This window comes from Falco naumanni, chromosome 6 (assembly GCF_017639655.2).
Source record: "Falco naumanni isolate bFalNau1 chromosome 6, bFalNau1.pat, whole genome shotgun sequence".
Classification (NCBI taxonomy): Eukaryota; Metazoa; Chordata; class Aves; order Falconiformes; family Falconidae; genus Falco; species Falco naumanni.
Window position 1 is genome coordinate 45,872,542 of NC_054059.1, and position 19,186 is coordinate 45,891,727.

The 19,186-nt window shown below is 41.5% G+C and overlaps 2 protein-coding genes across 5 annotated transcripts in view; one reads left to right on the plus strand and one right to left on the minus strand.

Moving 5' to 3' along the window:
- The window catches only part of RMND1 (required for meiotic nuclear division 1 homolog), a 21,842-nt gene extending 13,628 nt beyond the window's left edge, over window positions 1–8,214 (minus strand). The window contains exons 1-3 of one of the 3 annotated variants that reach the window (XM_040598279.1): window positions 8,112–8,214; window positions 5,036–5,553; window positions 366–474 (exon numbers count right to left, since the gene is read on the minus strand). In XM_040598279.1, the coding sequence (XP_040454213.1) occupies window positions 366–474; window positions 5,036–5,553; window positions 8,112–8,199 (715 nt within the window). In that variant the 5' untranslated portion in view covers window positions 8,200–8,214. Of the gene's footprint in view, window positions 1–365; window positions 475–5,035; window positions 5,554–7,169; window positions 7,210–8,111 lie in introns of those variants that run through there. The other 2 variants (XM_040598280.1, XR_005828461.1) reach the window with 2 other exon arrangements.
- Window positions 7,332–19,186, plus strand: ARMT1 (acidic residue methyltransferase 1). 2 transcript variants are annotated; one of them, XM_040598281.1, is made up of 5 exons: window positions 7,332–8,020; window positions 10,278–10,383; window positions 10,920–11,161; window positions 12,610–12,775; window positions 13,792–19,186. In XM_040598281.1, exons 1-5 carry the CDS (start codon window positions 7,659–7,661, stop codon window positions 14,557–14,559), a joined length of 1,644 nt encoding a protein of 547 aa, XP_040454215.1. In that variant the 5' UTR covers window positions 7,332–7,658; the 3' UTR covers window positions 14,560–19,186. The 2 variants fall into 2 exon arrangements, with proteins under 2 accessions (XP_040454215.1, XP_040454216.1); XM_040598282.1 differs by lacking the exon at window positions 7,332–8,020 and adding an exon at window positions 8,635–8,746.

Consider the following 19,186-nt stretch of genomic DNA (forward strand, 5'->3'; position numbering starts at 1 on the left):
AAATAAAGAAAACTTTCAAAATCTTTTCAGTTAGCAAATTTCCATAGAAATTCTTTGTACCAGAAAAATTTCCAAATTTATTTTCCTGCATGCATCTAGTTTTTCAATAACTCTAGTGTAATACTAATTTTGAGAAAAATTATCATAAGATTAACAGCAAGTGCTGGTTATACTGCTATTCTGTAAGGTTTAGTTATTTTTTTTTAGGCAAATGGAATTTTTAAGCAAAGCAATATTTTTATAGGCAGTATGATATATTCCTCAGTATTAGCAGAATAAGAATACAAAGTTATAAAAATTATATCCTCATCCATATTTAATTTCCCAAGGTATAACATTACTTTTAATATGTTTCAAAAATCTACCTCTAGGCAAACTTGTTATTTCAACATATCCATGTGAAGTCAGGTCATGACACAGATTACCAAGATGATATTCATCTGCTGTTGCAAAGGCTGTGCACTGCATCAGATTCTGCGCCAAAGGAATAAAGATTTGAGTTAGGGCAAGGCTGAAGCAAGATGTCTGTAAACAACTGTTTGCCTCAAATTTATCATGTGAGTGACATTTTTCATTTATTAACTCTTTTCCACAGTATCATTGCCATGCTGTCCACCTAGTGCACAAATACTAATGAGATTACTTGCTCCCTGTTAAGTGGCAAAGCAAATCACAGACTGAGATCAAACCAGGTGACATGAACAAGTCACACCAAAAACTTCGTTACAGAGCCACAAAGTGAACCTTTCTTCCCCGAGTGCCAACCAAATGCTTTAACAGTACAGCTACACTTGCTACTCCTGTCCCATCCTACAGCTTATGCCATACTTGGCTGACCACTGAAATAAAAAACAAGATACCCCCAAAATCAGCTTTAATTTTACAGACAAATGGGTGTTCAACTATCCTAGCTTGTTTATCAAGCAGAAGCTCCAACTGCAATCATGATGTTCTTCCATGCACAAAGCTCACTGCCCAGCTAACTCCCAGGGTATGAGCTGCTGCAACACTGCAGCACAGTCACGAATCTCCTGGGCCAGTTGTAGGTGCTGCAGATCTACAATGTCCCCGCCTTGAGCTGAATCTTGCACTAACAACATAGTCTCAACTGACACCACAGTCGAACAACAGCCAGTTTGCCTCAATATTCCACAACCTTAAATAACTAAAATGCCATATTCAAACAAGTAACTGGAAAAATGATGCTAACTTGCAACAAGACTGACTCATGCATGGCAAAGAAATCAGAAGTCATCCATGCAAAGATTTTCTTGATTAATCAAACAAATCACAATAAATTGATTTACAAATTCCACTAATTTTAAGTGGATTTCTTTGTTCTGATACTGTGTATGTCCCATGATGATGTTTTTCAGTACAATGTAGTGGAAGATATCCAGAAAGCAATGTGTCTCATTGTACATCAGTCACTTCCCAGCTTTTTGTAACTAATACAAATGGGGATGTAACTAACAACAAATGAACAAAAGAACAGTACTCATCTGCAAGCATTTATACCCACAATACACTTCAACTTAAAATCCAAATTGTATTCTCACAGCACTCCTGCAGTATCAAACAGCAAGGCTTAAAAAGGTGTTGTACTCCTTGGGAGGCCTGTTACCAGTCATCACATTCACAACCACACATTTAAACTTCTTTTTTAATGTTAATATTCTGTTACCACTTCCAAAGCTTTGCTTACACATCATCTTAATCCAGTAATCACTAACAGAAAATATGTTTTAAAATTACAATATTCATTGTAATTTTATAGGCCTATTTCCATGACTGTACTGTGAGGCCGAGTTAACAGTGGAACAGAACTGTTTTCAGTTCCCTCGCTGCAATACCTTTGAAAAGTTGCAATATCACAATTTTGTCTGTATAAATCCATTTTCAATCTCTAAACTGCAATGCAAACTATATATTTCAGATTCTCCCAGACAGCTCTGGTTACTAGAAGTATACATGTCCTGTCATGAAACCCTTCTGTCAAGAATTAAGGGCGCAAACTCTTATCATCTAGCTAGTGTATAATCTGAAAATATCTGTTTTGCTCTATGCTTCCCATAGTTTATTACTTGTGCTATTGGCTATTGTTCACTCCAAAGCAGGTACACTAAAGGACAGACTTTCTGACTTACGGCTGCAATTTTAGTTTCAATGTAAAGATGACACTGAGTTAGAACCAGAAGTTTTCTGCTAGACTACATGCCTGAAATAGCATTTTGGATATGCACTAGTTTGTTTGGTTTGGGGTGGGGTTTTTTTGGGTTTTTTTTTTTGTTTGTTTTTTTTTTACACTGTACTGTTTTACTTGTACTTTTAATAAAATCTCGTCTGATGGGGAACATTGGAATTGGGTGTAATTTGAGGTTAAGATATCTAAAATACATGTGCCCACAGGCATGCTAGATACCTAAGCTTCCATGATAGTTGGAGAAGATAGAGCCAGGAAGTCTATACTGTAACGAGTGATTCATCTAATCCTAAAATAGACCTGTTTACTGGCTGATTAACCTTAATGCCATGCTTTCACCTGCACATTTCAAAAAACCAGAATACAAAATCTGTACTGGTACTAGAAAGAAACTCACCACCCTCCTCCTCTCTGCCTACAGCTGGGGCTTCATTGAGATTATATTCAGAGCACCGCAACAGCTATCCTTAGGAGTAGCTATCCCAAGTACCTTAAGGACTCCTTTTCTGTACCATCACACCCCCAACAACTGTACAGGCTCATGGAACCATCATTCTCCTTAGCTCATCCCTTCCACTTTAAGCATACACAATTTTATAGAAAGAAAACCTGTAGGATGAGCGTAAATCCTGATATCACCATAGGAATTCGTCTTTATCTTAAGTGTAGTAAATACTGTATCTTTACTTGAATTTCAAGCTCTTTCTATACTATGTCTGTAGCATTAAAAATTAGCTCTGAGGCTTTTCAGGCCATCAGACCTTATGATTTTAAGTAAGCTGAGTAGTGGTACTCACTGTCAGACTGACTAAACCAGTTAACTGCTTTCAAGTAACTCCTCCACCTATCCTGAAAAACTGGTCTTACCACCATTTATCACTGCTGGGGCTCAGCACTCTGCCTGTAAACAACACATGAAGACCAGGAGTGACAAGACCTCATTCACAGACTGTTCTGCAAAAGAAAGGTGTCAGCTGTCAGGCCCTCCCAGACAGAAAACACCAGAGATCCTCGGGGTTCATCTAACCGAGAACCTTTGGAGCAGGTCTAGGAGCTAACGTTCCAAGGGGCAGAGCGGTAAGGAGAAGAGGCAGCAGCCTGCCCCTGGGTACCTGCCCTGGCAATAAGCCCTACGTTACTGCAGGGTTCTTGGCTGCCTCCACACATGAGCAGCTTTATTGTGACACCAGGATTTAGAGAAAACTGACTGTGTGGTGAAAAAAAACCCTCAAGAACCCTCCATTTGTGCTACTTCTATTAGTCATCTTGCAGAAATCAGCCACATTTGTAAGTTCTTTCTCTATACATATCTATAATGAAGTACACAAACAGGTAAAAAAATATGTTTATTCCAAAATACTGTCAGCCTGCGGTCAAGGTGACAGTCTGTCTGTACCCCTGCAGATAGGGCTATATCTCTGACCAAACCATAAGGGGTTTATTCAAAAATATCTTTCTGTTATGTCTGAATTTATGTGATTTCTGGCACAGCATTTTGCCCTGTGGAAGCTTCCCCAGAAAGCATATTATTATTTCAGTGTATCAGCAAGTATTTTCTCCATTTCTTCACAATGGAAGAAAGTAAAAATAGAAGTACATATTACTTGCATACATATATATGAAAATGTCAAACAAAGAAACTACTTGCATTCTATGCTGCCACTTAAAAGCCTCCAGAATCTGAGAAAATTGTCACTTCAATTCACCCAACAACAAAAAGAGGAAATTTCTGAATGTAAATGTCATAGTATGAATAACAAACTTGAAACATTACATCATGTTTCAGGACTAATATTATTCACTTTCTTTTTTCAAAGCAATGGGAAAATACAAGTGGAAACTAAACTGTCTATAATGAAGTCTTTATGTTACATTAAAGCATATCCCTGGTCATCATACGAAATATTAAACAGAAGCATAGATAACGAGAAGGCAAGCATTAAAACCTCAGTTTCTGCGCTCACATTCAGTACATCATGTAATATGACATATTGTGCAATGTGGAAACTATTTCTGAAAGCACAATACTTGTTTCAGTCTCATCTATAATACTATTTTATTAACAATACCCTGGAACTCAGCTGTTTTTGCAGCTTGAGGCCAACAGCAACACTTCTTACACCAGGATTTTCCTTTGAGATCTTGTATTCAAATGATCTTGGGTATTGAGGCTTGCAAAGAACTATCTCAGGGAAAAACAGCCACAAATGCACTGTTCCACTTACTTGTGCCCAAAACAGTTTGTTGCTGCAGATACTCTGTATACCTAGCAGTCTGGAGATCAAGGTGCTATTTCTACACATGGACTAATTTTCCTCAAGGAACACTGGCTACATCTGCACCTCTGTTTCCCATCTGAAACTTAATCTGAATGTGAACTTAAACTATTTACTTTCATCATTATTTCTGTTTGAGTGAAGCCTTAAACCCGGGTAAATTGGACAAGCAAGGATACCTAGGGCAACTTAAATTATTCTGAAAGCTAGACTTTGTTTCTCAATATTAAAAGTGAGAAGCACTGTGACAGCACTGATTAAAAATTATTTTTCATGGACTTCATCTTCTCTCTTTAATAACTACTTATCTTCCCTCCAGTTTTGTTTACACATTGACATTAAATCTCTATTTTATCTTGAAAATACCAGACACACTAGTTTCTACCAAGCTTGTTCCTGTCTGCAGCATTCCAACACTAGGGTAAATAATTAAATCCTCCATCACTAAATAAACATGTTCATTTTACTAAAACATTACTCTAAACCCAAATTTGAATCTAAATTAAATTGATGAAGTTCCCTTAACGTTATACAGACTATAAATTTTATACTTTACCTCCATGTCTGATGGTAGTGGCTGGTTAGCTCTGGATGGCTGCTTGGTCCTTGGTGCCTTTGGTGGCCTCTTAACTGGCTGGTTACTGTGTTTTGGAATAATTTTTCCAGCTGATACAACCGAGTAAAATCTTGATGATATGTTGCTAAACTTTTTAATATGCTCTGCATTGAGCTTGTAGTTTTCCGTTATGGCCACACCAAAATGTTTCCAGGATGGAAAAAAACCCTCCCCACTCTGATAATAAACATTTTTTCCCAAAGCTGATCCATTTCCTTGGAGCAATTGCCAATTCTTGATTTGCACACATCGACTTGTCAAATAAGGGGAAGTGCTTCTCACAGCATACACATTCCAAGATTTTGCTGTTCTGTGAGCTGTTCCGTCAACTTCATTATTCTGCTTCAATAGCAGATGTCCAGTTTTCTTAAAGGTTTGGCATTGGCATATCGTTGTTAAAGTGTGGAAAGATCTAGTTGGAAAGTGCAGAAGTTTCAGTCTCATAGCTTCCCTCAGACCTGTATTTAAAACAAACAAAATCACCCATCAACCTTTTGGAAAAAATGAAAAACGGCATTATTTTTCCCTTATCTAAAAGGTCAGCCATACTCCTTCTGCACGTGTTAGTACTCCTAAGCACATACATATTGGTGGGATTAAAGAGCTTTTTTTCAATGCTGTGGAAATAGTCTAATTAAAATCAATACACAGTATTGAGCTGCGGGCTTGCAACATATGGTGAAAAAATAGAATTGGTTGCTACATCAATATATAAACAGGCATCTTTCTGTTGCTCAGTCTGCGTAGCTGTCTGCACTCCCAGTAACTCTGCCGACAAAATTACTCATGAGCAAGCACACACCTTAAAGAGGACATCACATTCTGTGAATCATTAGTTTATACGTAACAAAACCAACAATTAGATTACTGTGTGGTTATATGGGAATGTCACCTATGGAACACACATACTGATCAACATCAGCTCATAGTGCCTTATCATAAACGGCCAAGCATGGATCCAGCTCCATTCATCTGTCTCGACTAGAGTGAGAGCCGAGTCAATCAGGTTACGGTCTCGATCCTGCTAGTATGTACTGGTGCAACAGGGACCTGGCTTGCAGATCTACCCATGCTGACAGAAACGCGACAGTGTCCTTACTCTGTTATTCCAGACTAAGAGTAGGTTTATTATATTTACACTACATTGCATGAGCTGATCAAATAAACTTAGTATCCACAGGCCGCAGACTGAACACCTCAGTGGCTGTTTCACTTGCTGAAAAATCACAGTGTCAAATCCCTGCCCCCACCAGCTTTTATTAGCAAAGAACATTTCCCTTGTGACATAAAATCTATCTTCAGCAAGTTATTAATAAAAAAAGTCATTAAGTTGTGTAGTTTGAAAAAACTGCCGGTTTCAGATTATTTTTCAAAACTGTGTAAAGAAAGATCTTCAATACTACCCATACACTACCTAACGTAATAGTTCAAACAAGCATTTCCTTAATAACAAATCATTGTGTGCTGACTGGAACAAGCCCTCCATCCTGACAAGGGTACCTAGATGCTAGCACAATATACACATAACTTGAAAAAAACCCAAATCTCACCCTGACGTAACTTAACAGAAGGGTAGTACCATAACTCTGGTGAACGATATACAATTCTAAAAAAAAAAAAAAAAAAAAAAAAAAGGAAAAGATATAAACCACCTTTAGGCTATCACAGAGTAATTAACATCGGTCATAATTTTATATACTCTTCACTTGTAGTTTTTTGCCAATTTAGGAAGCCCTCTTATTTGCATACTTATTAAAATAAGCTGTTACTTTTATTTTAAACTTGTCCTGTATTTAAAAAGCAACCCAAAAGACTCTGCCTGGGACAAGGTGCTGTTTTTAAAGGGCCTGTTACATCTGGATAATAGAGAGAGCTGGCAAACTCAGCAAATACAACCCAAGGTGGTGGAAATCCAGGACGAGGCAGTAAGTCTCTGGTGGTGCGGGGTAACTAGCAGAAAGAGACTGACAAATGCCAGGTAGATCCATACTTTCCTAGCCAACAAAACCTTGTGTCAAATCACAGCGATCCCAGGGGCGATTTTTCGACGGCACAGGCTAGTTACATAACGAACTCCATCGAGGAGCCCCAAGCCACATTTCCAGCAGCAGAGGCACCCAGCCAGCAAGTGCGGAACCGAGCAAGCCAGGAAACAAGCAGGACAAAGCGCTACCACAGGGCAGCGGGCGCCATCTCCGAGCAGCAGCCACAAGTCTGCACTTGACTTTCCAACGTCCCTTTAATACAAGACACACTTTATTCACGCCCGTTGCTTTTCAAGGCCGGGAGCCCAAGCTTACTGCGGCAGAGCCAGCAAGATGGACAAATAAGCCGGGCCCGCTCCACGGCGGACAGACCAGACCAGACCAGACCGGCCCGGCCTAGCCCCGCCCCACCAGGTGCTGCGGACCCCGCAGCGGCCCGACGCCCGGGCCTCATCTGCCGCCGCGGCAGTCTGGCCGCAGCCAACCGGGCGCTGCTCTCCTGCGCCTCGCCGCCGGCACGCTCGGCTCCGTCCCTTCCCCCACCCGGCGACGACGGGCCCCCCACCGCCCCCGGCGGTATGCGCGGGGGAAAGGGAGCGGCCCCGCTCCCATTGGCTGCCAGCCGGGGAGGCGGGAAGGAGGCGGCCGGGCAGCCAATCGGGAGGAGAAGGCGTCTCGCCTCCGCAGGAAGAGCGAGGCCGGCCCCGCCCCTGCCCCAGGCGGCGGCCGAGGTGCTCAGGCCCCGCCGCGCCGTGCGGCTCCCGGGCGCCCCTAGCGGGCGCGGGGAGGCACCACCCGCTAGGCCGAGCGTCACCCCGCGGGGGGCCCGGCCCCCCCGTTCCGTAACGCTCGGCTTCCGCCGCTGCTGCGCCACCGCCGAGCCCTCCTCAGCGGAGCGGCCGCCCGGCTGCGGCGCCACAGTACCCGAGTACGGGGCGAGGTAGGCAGGAGAGCGGCCCGGCAGCCGGCCTCGGCCCTGGCCCCGGAAGGGGCATTACGGGGGCGAGGGAGGGGACGGGGCAGAAACCCACCGGCCGCCCTCCCGCGGGTAGGGTCTCCTACGCCCCGAAACCGCCTCCCCTCGCTCGCCGTGCGGCCGTGCCCCCGGGGCCCTCCCATCCGCGGCAGGATCGGAGTCCGCGGGTGGGGCGGCCGAGACCGCCCCTAGTCGCCACGGCCCCCTGCGGGCGCTGCGGCGGGCCCAGCCCGCAGGCGTCCGCGCCGTCGCCCTCCGCCGCTCCGCGGGGCGCCGGCAGGGGCCACGCCACCCCCTGGCCCAGCACGAGCTCCCACCGGCGGCGGGAACCCGCCAAGGGCAGCCGCGCCGCCGTCCCGCCCCTCCCCACGGCGCCCGCCCGCCGCCGCCGCGGGAGGGGTGAGGCGGTTCCCGCCGCGCGCCAGCACTGACCTGGGGGAGGGGGCGAGCCGCTCTCCGCCGCGCGAGCCGCGGCCCCGCCCACCGCCCGCCGAGCTCCGCCAGGGCGCGCGGGCCGCCAGGCCCCGCCCGCCGGCCCGTCGCCGTGCCGCGCGGCGGGCGCGGCCGCCTCGCCAATAACGTCCGGCTGCCGCACCCCACTTCCGGGGGGCGGCCCGTCGGCTCGCGGGGGCGGAGCAAGATGGCGGCGGTGCCGGCGCTACCGGTTTCCCTCTCGGGCAGGTTTAAAGGGTCCGTCACGGCCTGGCGCGCTCGCCCCTGGCAGCGGGGTGGGGGGCAGGCGGGAGCTGCGGGGCTGGCTGGCGCCCGCTGGCCGGCGGAGGGCTGCTTTTGAGCGCTGGGCCCCCTCGGTCGGGGCCCTGGCCTACCGGTGGGTGCCGGGGGCGGGCGCTCGGCCCGGGCGGGCGGGCGGGGGCGGTGGCAGCAGCGCTGTGCCGTAGGCGGGCCCGCTGGGCCGGGGCTGTGCGGCCGGTAGGGGGCGCTGTGGGCGCGGCGGTGCCGGCGCCTCCTGGGGCCGGTGCTGCTTCGCCGCGCCCTCGCGGGGCGCTGCCGTTGTCCCTGGCCGGAGCGGGCCGCGCGGGGGGACGGGGACAGGGATAGGGATAGGGCCAGATTGCGTTTTTGTTGTCAAGCTGCTCTGGGTTCCCCGCGCAGTAGCGGTACCGGTCCGGTTCCGAGGCGGGGACTCGCGGGGTAGTAGTTTCCGGGTCAAGTCATCCCTCACGCCGGTCCGAGCTCGCTGTAAGGGTGGTCGCGTTTTGCTCGTTGTCCTTCTATAAACGGTGTTCGTGGAAAACGCAAATCAAGTATATAGCAGAGAGCAAGTAGCGTGGATTTTCTTGTCGGTACAAAACATGCTACAACTTTAAACAAACCTCTTTTAATTCTAAATTTCCTTGACTTTACACCTGGGTAACTGTGCAATCAGCGAATTTGTTTTAGCCTAGAATTAACTGCAATTTTCACTCTTTTGGCAGGGCTAGTCATTTAGCCCTTTCCTCTTTGAAAAGACTGCCGACCAATTTGAGATTTTGTTTGGTTTTTTTATTAGTGTCCACTGCTTTAGCACATAAACATACTTTCAAGACTGTGGTAGTTTAACCCCAGCCAGCAACTAAGCATGGGGCAGCTGCTTGCTCAGTGCCCCCCCCCCAGTCCCACTGGGGGTGGGGGAGAGAATTGAAAGGGTCAAAGTGAAGAAAATGCATGGGTTGAGATAAGAACAGTGTAATAATTGAAATAAAATACTACTAATAATAAATTGTCATGAAAAAGAAAATAACAAGGAGAGAGAAATAAAACCCAAGAAAAACAAGTGATGAAAGCGCTTTGCCACTAACTGACTGATGCCCAGCCAGTTCCTGGGCAGTGGTCCCCCCAGCCAACCTTTGCCCCAGCTTTATGTGCTGAGTATGATGCCATATAGTATGGAATATTCCTTTGGTCAGTTGGAGTCAGCTGTCCTGGCTGTGTCCCCTCCCAGCTTCATGTGCAGCCCCAGCCTATTTGCTGTCGAGGTGCCGTGCGAAGCAGAAAAGGCCTTGGTTCTGTGTGAGTCCTGCTCAGCAATAACAAAAACATCCCTGTGTTACCAACAGTGTTTTCAGCACAAATCCAAAACATAGCCCCATACTAGCTAATATGAAGAAAACTAACTCTATCCAAGCCAAAGCCAGCACAAAGACCTTACCTTCCATTTTTTTAAATAAATGCATTTCATCATTTCCTCTCAATAATAAAATTTTGATCCTCTCCTTTTTAGATCCTTTGCATATTTTACGATTAAAGACAGACTGCCCCAGATCCTTACAAGAGTTATTGATACTCTGCATCGACATAAAAATGAATTTTTTGAAGAACATGGTGAGGTAAGAGTAACATCTCTTCTTGCCTGAGATCCCCACCCCGACCCTTGAGACCCTTTCTCTGCCTTGTTTTTACTGGTTTCTTACTGCAAACATTATTTGTCTGTCTTAATCTTTTTTTCTGTTGTATTTTTTTCTTTATCATATCTTTCTTGTATCTGTTTTTCATTAATTTTTTCACTCACCTTTTTCTGATCTATCTGTTCTGCAACTGCTTCACTGTCTCAAGGTTTTTGTGTTGGTGCAGTGTTCAATAGACTGTAGCATCTTCTGAACATGGCAATGTTTTGGTACTCTTCTCCCCTCTAATAAGCAAAAAGTCCAATATAATAAGAAGTCCCACGCGTGATTCGTTTTAGGATGTCAGGTGTAAAATGAGCTTCATTTACCAAAATGTGTTTTGGATTTAAGCTCTGATTTGTTGGAGACTCGTATTTGGCAATTAAAACTTATCACTTACATCTTTCACGAAAAATTGATCTGTGTCTCTACAGGAATAAATATTCAGAGTAGGAACTTTTGTTCTCCACTTATTTCAGAAGGGTGTTGAGGCAGAGAAGAGAGCTATATCTTTCCTCTCCAAACTGCGGAATGAACTGCAAACAGACAAACCAGTGACCCCTTTAGAAGATGAGCTGCCTGATGCTGCGCTGTGGAACCACTACTTAGACTACCAACGAAATTTATCAAATGGAAATGGAGAACCGAGCTGGTTTCAGTCCCCTTGGTTATATGTAGAGTGTTACCTGTATCGAAGAATTCATGCAGCATTAGCACAAAAGTGAGTATTCGGTTGCTTGGTATATTGCTCTGCAAAACATTATTCTTTCCCATTTTTATGGGAAATCTCTCACCTGAGATTTAAAATTAACACTTTTTCTTCTTCCGTGCAGCAGCATTTGAAGCTTATTAGGTTTCTTAATTCTTTGGTTTCAGCTTGGTCTACATGAAAGCTCTTAAGCTTGACTGTATAGCTTGACTTTCTTGCAGACTAATGTGCATTGTAATATGAAAGTTATTTAGCATTTCTAATAGGTTTGTTAGTCTAGAATTATCTCTTAAGACATATGTTAGTCTAAAACACAAGACTGCGAGAGCCAGTAATCTGTTGGGCATTCTGACTTGTTTTCCTGCTTGAAATCTGAAGTTACCATTTGAGAATGGTTTCTTAAAGCAGTAGACCCAGCTTAATCAGCCCCTGTTGTTCATTCTACACCATCTTCTTAGTTACAGCAGTGTTTGCAGACCATATGTTGCATCAAACTTTGGGAGCTGATCCTGGTTAAAAATAACTTGGCAGGAAAAACTTCTTGTGCTGGTACTGTGGAGGGGTGCCAGTACAATGTAATGGGGTAGGAATGATCAGCTTAAGTTCCCGCTCCTGCCAAAATAATTGAAAGCTCCATACGTGCTGGATTTGCCCATAGTATTACAGAGGTGCAAACACAGTAATGGGACTCTGTTTCTACTGCTGTGTTGCATGATTTGAACACTTGTAGCAAAAACTTCAATATGAGATGGATGTGCTGGGTTGTGTTTAAAAAACTCAGCAGATACTTTTCATTAGTAAGCTTTAAGTTTCTTGACCTCTGTTGTTTATCTGCTCTTAATGAGCTCTTAATATGCTTGGATGAAAGTTCAATCATTTGTCAAAAGGTGTACATTCAAATATGTTTCATAATAGATGAGGCTATTTTTGACATATTACAAGAACTGAATAGTTTTGTCATCTTTGTCACGTTAATTTTCTGAAATCCTACTTAAAAACTTCCCTAAGAATAACTTCATATCACTGTAAGAGATTTTGGTATGGAACATACACTTCAGCATGCACAAATGCGCTTAAAATTGGGCAAGCAAATTCACTACATTAGTTCACTTATATGTTACAGTTTTAATTCTCTGTATCTGAAGACTGGAGTTCGAAATTGTTACTGTGTGTGCAGCTCCCAGAATTGTGCAACTGAACACTTGTTCACTTTCAGAATATGTTGCTAGAAATATAAAGATGTATTGTATACTGTCTGTTTCAGTGAGATATGATATCAGGCTGTTACTGAGATGTGTGAAAGTCTAGTATGACAAATTAGAAGTTGAAAACCTTAACTAGGGCCCATAGTATGGCCTAAAAAAGTTGAGCTTTGAGCTTGCATTTTGAGGTGCATTTGGTGTGCTGCCATGGAAAATGTGGTAAATGTGTTAATATATTTGTTCTCCTTCTACATTTAGCCCACCTATTGACAACTTTGATGTATTTAAGGAAGGAAAAGCTCAAAATTTCTTTGAATCCCAAGAGGCTGTTATTGCCTTATGCACTTACTTTCAGGAACTTCTTAAAAATATCAAGGATCTAGATGAAAAGCAACTTCAGGAGGAACTTTTTAAACTGCTGCAGGTAAACTAGTAGTGCTTAACATATGAATTTAAAACATCTCTCCTATGTAACAAAAACTTGAGGTTATAAAGAACCTGAACTTCACCTGGAAATTAAAATATAGGCCTTTTGTATGTAAAAATATGAAGAAATTCTGACAGCTATACTGTATTGCTGCTGCTCTGGAAATACTTAGATTTTGGTTGCTTGTATTAAATGTGACATTTTCATTATACTGCTGGTCTTCATTTTGTATTTGAAAACTCCTTCAAAACCAGTATCTTTAAAACATTTTAAGACAAGTTCCAGGTAGCCTTTTTGTTGTTTAACTATTAAATTGCAAAACACTTCATTTTATTGATGCTCAGAAAATTTTTAGGCTTCTTTGGAAAAAAATGTTAGAATTCAATCTGAGCCAAAAGTAGTTTAAAAGCTTTTAAACTTTTATAATACATATAATATACATATCCAATATAATAAACTTTTATAATATAATAAAAAATAATACCTTTGGGTAGAATACAAAATATCATGATTACAAAAAAGTCCCTTAGCTAGCAACAATGCATACCAAGTGTTTGATGAATCTTTATAAAGACCCCATCAGTGTGTACTTAAAATAAAAGTTCTTACTTGACTGCATGTAATAAAAAAGTAAACATACTTTTATTACTCCTTTCTTCGTGTACCCACTGATATTTTCTGGAATTACAGTATGGAGAGTATTTGTGTTTTAAGCTTTGTGATCAGTGTATTTATGCTGATCTAAATCTCCCACCTTTGCCAGTTCTGATGCATTTTTCTGATGCATGCATAAATGTACAACATTGTTTGGTTTCTTCCACAAAATCTTGTCTATATTAAGATTTCTGCGCAAGAAGTTGAATTTTATTAAGGCTTGGAGGGAAATGTGGAGTTAGTGCCTGCATGTCTCTAAAATGAAAACAAAGAAACAAAATCTTTAGCGTATGTGAAGTTTTAAATATAACTACAGTGAGACTTAGCAAATGTTTTTTTTTTTTTTTCCCTCCTTCTAGGTGTCATTGTGGGGCAATAAGTGTGACCTTTCTTTTTCAGCTGGTGAAGGCAGATCTCAGAAATCTAGTCCTTTACAGTCCCTGGAAAACATGATACCTTACATCTTAGTGAATGATATGGAAAAAATTTGGTCACTGCTTGTAAACACCAAAAAAAGAAATACAGAAAAAAGTAATGTTAGAGTTGACATAATCCTGGATAATGCTGGATTTGAACTTGTAAGTGATCTTGTGTTGGCTGACTTCCTGTTATCATCAAAGCTAGCCGATGAGGTCCATTTTCATGGAAAAAGTATTCCATGGTATGTGTCAGATACCACAAAGCATGATTTTAACTGGACTGTTAAACAACTGCAGTCAGCTAATCATATGTGGATGTCTAGATGTGGGATAAACTGGGAGGGGAATTTGAAAAAGGGAGTTTGGGTTTACCATGATCACATGTTTTGGACTTTGCCACATGACTTTTCCAGTATGGCTGAAGTTGCTCCTGACTTGTATGCTGATCTACAGAAGTCAAACTTGCTTCTTTTCAAAGGTGATTTAAACTATAGAAAATTAACAGGAGACAGAAAATGGGAATATACTGTTCCGTTTTGTCAAGCCTTGAACAAGTTTCATCCTGCACCTCTCTGTAGTTTGAGAACACTAAAATCTGACACTCAGGTTGGCCTAAAACCTGGACAGGGTGAACAAATTCAGGCTTCTGAACCTGAATGGATGGTAAGTGGAAAATATGGGGTGGTTCAGTTTGATGCTGCTCTCTAAATGGTTCCTAATACTCTGAAAGAGATTCCATCTGAATTTTAACTACTTTCTGTGTTCCGTGCTTCACTTCAGCAAAGATTCGTTGTTTGCACTTTTTCCTCCGAAATGATTTGTTGGTTTTGTTCAACAAAAGACTTTGTTGTACAAAAGTTTACAAACTGTCTTTGTATACATAAATCAGTCTGCATTTCAATATATTTTGTTTTCCTAATGTCCTGTGTCAGCAAATTTTAAGATAAACATTTATTTGTCCATAATATTTTTTTTTCTTCATCAGTGGGTATGAGAGTTCATGGCTAACAAGTGAAAAATCTGCTTCAGAAACCAGTTCCTCAATCCCACATTAGCATGTATTTACTTATTTCAGGATAATTTGTGCTCCATATGCCATGTATTGCATGAAAGCTAATATTTTAGAGAATGCAGAAATCAATTCCAGATAGGTTTTTTGGAACTCATTGTAGGATCATATTTTAAAATTGTTGAAAATTGAGTTGACTTCTACCAAGATTTTATTACATAATTTGGTTTTTGCTTGCTTCATGTCTCCATGGACAGGTAACTTTTGATGTTTTTTATATAGTTGACGGTATGTTGAGAGAAAAGTTCGTGGGTGATACCTTATACATACTGACTTCAAATTTGAAAATTAAATTTTAATTTTAAAATACAATTAGATGTTGCTAGCCGGTTGCCTGTAGGAGGGGTGTTGTCCCACCTGGTGGGAAGATAATGGCAGAAAGGACAATCTCACATTAACAATATGGAAGATATTGTTTATCTAAGAACCTCTACCAAAAAAAAGCACACAAAAAATCCCACCAGACAAACCAACCAGGCAACCCAACCGGTTACATTGATTAGATTTTAAATTTAATACAGATTTGAATTAGAGGTGGCCTGTCTGCAGTGTTTGTGTTTCAAGAACTACTGCCTCTTTCTGTTGTGATAATTGTCTGTCAAAAGTGGTTTTTTTTTTTTTTTTTTTTAAGAAGGATGCTGTCATTTGCATGGGGGAAATACAACCCCAGTTGCACTGAGAAGTATATGCTAGAGAAGTGTACACCATACAGGTTGCTGCTAATTGGAACTGTTAGATGCCCATTTCTTCTCCTCTACCTTGGTCTCAAATTCTTCAGAATTTTTGGGAAAATTTAGGGATAGTTTAGTGAGTGACATGAAATGAAAGTGGAAATGCATTATCCATTTATAAAGGAAAAACTGAAATTGAGTCTGTCAAGTCTTAAAGTACTTCTGAGGTTTGAAATAAGACCTCTGATAGGGGACTGATGTAATGCCAGTGATAACCACAGGTTTGTTAGAAAACAGCGACAGCATAGAGTCTGACTGGGTTATGTCCTTGTCTAGAGCTGCTAAAATGCAGTGAACTTGCCCCTGGTAGCCAAGGTGGCTGTGTTGTAGAGATCAGGAGTAGACAGCAGGAAAACTTCTCTCTCACATATGTCTTGCACAGTGAAAAGGAGAGCTCAGAAGTGGCCCTATCTGAATACATTCTGGAAGTGGTGCTATGGCAAGGGAGCTGGAATGACTGTGTGGTTGGTAGAAAGTGGATTTAGAAAGACTTTTGCACTTATGGTTAACCTAAGACAAGAATAAGCTTTGGCAGGCCTAAAGAAGTGGGAGAGGGGGAAGTATTTGATACCTATTTCAGGCTTTGAAAATGAAGCTGGATTCCTCTTCTGGTCAGTGAAATCACTGAAAAAGCATGTCTTCCAAAGTGGAGAGAATCAGCTGCTGCTTATTGTGTTCATACAATAAAGATCTGTACAGTGGATAAATAAGCTCCAGCTGCTGATGACTTTGGGTTTTTTTGGTTGTGTTCTTCTTACATCTGAAAGTATATTAATATTTCAAAGTTGCAAAGTCAAGTAAGTATTCAAAAACAAAGATGCTAGGAATTTCAGGAGGCAATGTGATATTGTAGGTAGGGTTCTACTTTTGAGACCTGGGTTTGGTGTTCTCATATCTGTCATATCTCTGGCTTAGTACTCCTAAAGTATGAATTCATGCTCATCCTTAGGCACCTGATTAAACTGCGTAAGTTAGAAACCCAGTCAAGAGCTGAAGGTCAGACTGCTGAGGGTCTCTGACTGGAGAGAGCTCAGGGGGCTCCTGTGAATCTGGGCACTGGAGCCTGTTTCTCATCTGTGAAAATGCTGTTAACTTGTTTCAAATGCACTTTGAAGCAACAACTTTGGGTCAAGAGCAGAGGGATGGAAGTTGTTGAACACGTGCAATGCAAACTTCCCGCCTTGTTCAGAGAGACAAAATGATTACAGGAAGAAATCTGCATTGCCTGCGGACAGATTGTTTGTAAGATTTTTGCTGTGTGCTGGCTTAATTTGCTGGGGAGGTTTAAAAGTGTGTAATGGCCAAGAAGAGAAAGGATTATTTCACTGTTGAGGCTACCCTTGAAGAGTAGATTTGTCTTTTACACAATCTTTACACAAACTGAGAAACTTGGTTTCATTTTTCACTGGTGTTTAATGTGTGTCTCTGCCCAGGTTGCTTTCGAGCTGTTATTTCTGGGAATTCACAATGCAGATCAGTGCAAATGAATATTCCGAAGTTATGATAAATAGAATCCTACAGAATGCTAAGTCACCTAGGAGATGCAGCAGTAATCACTCAGTATTACTGAATCATCTTATTGGAGATTGTTGCATTAATGTTTATGAGGAAGTAGGGTGATTTCATGAGTACTGTAAAACGTAGTTTAACTCAGATCAGCATTTGAATGCTAATGTAAGATATAATGTCATGCTGAAAAAAAAAGGAAATACATCAAGTTAGTTCTGTTCTCCAGTTCATTAAGTGACCACTTTTGATCTTTTGCCCCTCACAAAGAGAGGTTTATGTGGTAATATACTGTGTGACTACATAGTTACGTGAGGGAAGTACAGCCATAACTGCAATTACAGCTATAGAAGTCAAACAAGTATTTGGAAAAGTGCTATATATAGACAGAACTGAAGGGGCAGCATACTTTTCTGTTTCTTGGGTTGGCTATGTTTTTGCAAGAATTGGATTGATTCTATGATATAAAAATAAATGGTGCTGTAATGCCAGTGTTACATTCTCCCATGCCACAAAGAAGTAGTGAAGACATATTCCAATGAGGCACTGTGCTCTGCTGTTGGGTTCGCTACAGTTTAGTAGGAGATGCTTTTGTAGATACTCAATTACTTGTGGAATACAGCTTCATAAAGTGGCAGCATGTGCCTACTGCATTTACGTGGAATTTGCTGTTATACAACATAAAGCATCTGTTATAACAATAGCACATGCTATAATACAACTTTTTTTCTTCTTGAGTATTCAAGAAAGTTGCTTCTGTACATCTGTGTTACAACTGATTACCCAAAACACTTACACAGCATAACTCAGGAGCTGCCTGTTTGTGTACCCAAATTCTTGAGATTTTATTCATTTCATGTGCCATTTGAGTATTTGTGGCAAAAACATGGGCATTTTCAGTAATTCTGAGGACCACAATAGACCAATGTCTTTTGACTTACATTTTTTTGTTCTAACTTTTGAGAAACTCTACTTGTAAATCAGTTTTTGATAGCAATGATTTGATTTGTGATGAAACAGGAGGAAAAGTAATGTCACAGGCACAGTGAAAGCCACTATACACGTCTGTCTGAATACTTGATAATTCATTAAAGAAGATACGATAATTCTGTATGTATATAAGGCTTCTTAAAATAAATATATGTGGAAAGTAAGTTGATTGTATGACTGGAAATGGTTGCAAGAATATTGAAATAAAATACACAATTTTGTGCAAAAGCCAAACATCGTTTTAATATTTTGGGGGCTGGGAAAGCCAACTTAAAATTATTCAGGTCTTGGTTCCTGAAGTTGTTTTCTCTGATACAGATGTTATACAAAAACCTGTAAACCATACTTATCTAATGAGGTGCAGGAGATGGGTATCATAAAATGTTCCTCCTCATCAAGATTGGGGCAGTATTAAGGAATTTCCTACCTTGTTACTTTATCAATATTCTTGTCCAAATTTCAAGACTTTAAAGCATTGATTGAGTCTCTTACAATGTATCTGGTAATTACGTAAGGTTGGTGCAGCTGATGGTGTCGTTATCAGGATCACTTCCCAAACGGATAGGTGTTCCATATGTTGTCAACAAAAATGGAAATTTTTTAGTGTTACGCTTGCTGTAACTAAAATATTTCCAAATCACTTTTTTTTTACACACCTTACTGATGTCCCATGAACCCTAACTATTGTTGAAATAGTTCCTTTAAAGTTTGTAGTGCACTTCCATTCATGGTTGAACTACTTAACTACTTGGTCCACGTGAAGCATGTTTATCTCCTGTACTCTCAGTCAGTGTAGGAAAAATGTTCACTCTATTGCATGATAATTATCACATGAAATATTTTTAATCTAAAACCCCTGAAATCATGTCTAAAATGGAATTTTGTACGGAACTTAGTTTTTTTCATTAAACAGTTTGTTTGCTTACAAGCGTTCTGTTTACTCAGAATTACGGAACATAAGTTTGGGATTATTTTTATTTAATGTCAGTTCAAAATCACCTAAGACTTACCTAAGAATTTTAAAATAAAACTGAAAATG

Excerpts from the sequence above, each read along its gene's own strand:
- ARMT1 (XM_040598281.1), top strand. The coding sequence starts at position 7,659 with ATGCGCGGGGGAAAGGGAGCGGCCCCGCTCCCATTGGCTGCCAGCCGG. Across the intron at positions 11,162-12,609 it reads CATGCAGCATTAGCACAAAA|CCCACCTATTGACAACTTTG; the intron begins GTGAGTATTCGG and ends TTCTACATTTAG. Across the intron at positions 12,776-13,791 it reads AACTTTTTAAACTGCTGCAG|GTGTCATTGTGGGGCAATAA; the intron begins GTAAACTAGTAG and ends CCCTCCTTCTAG.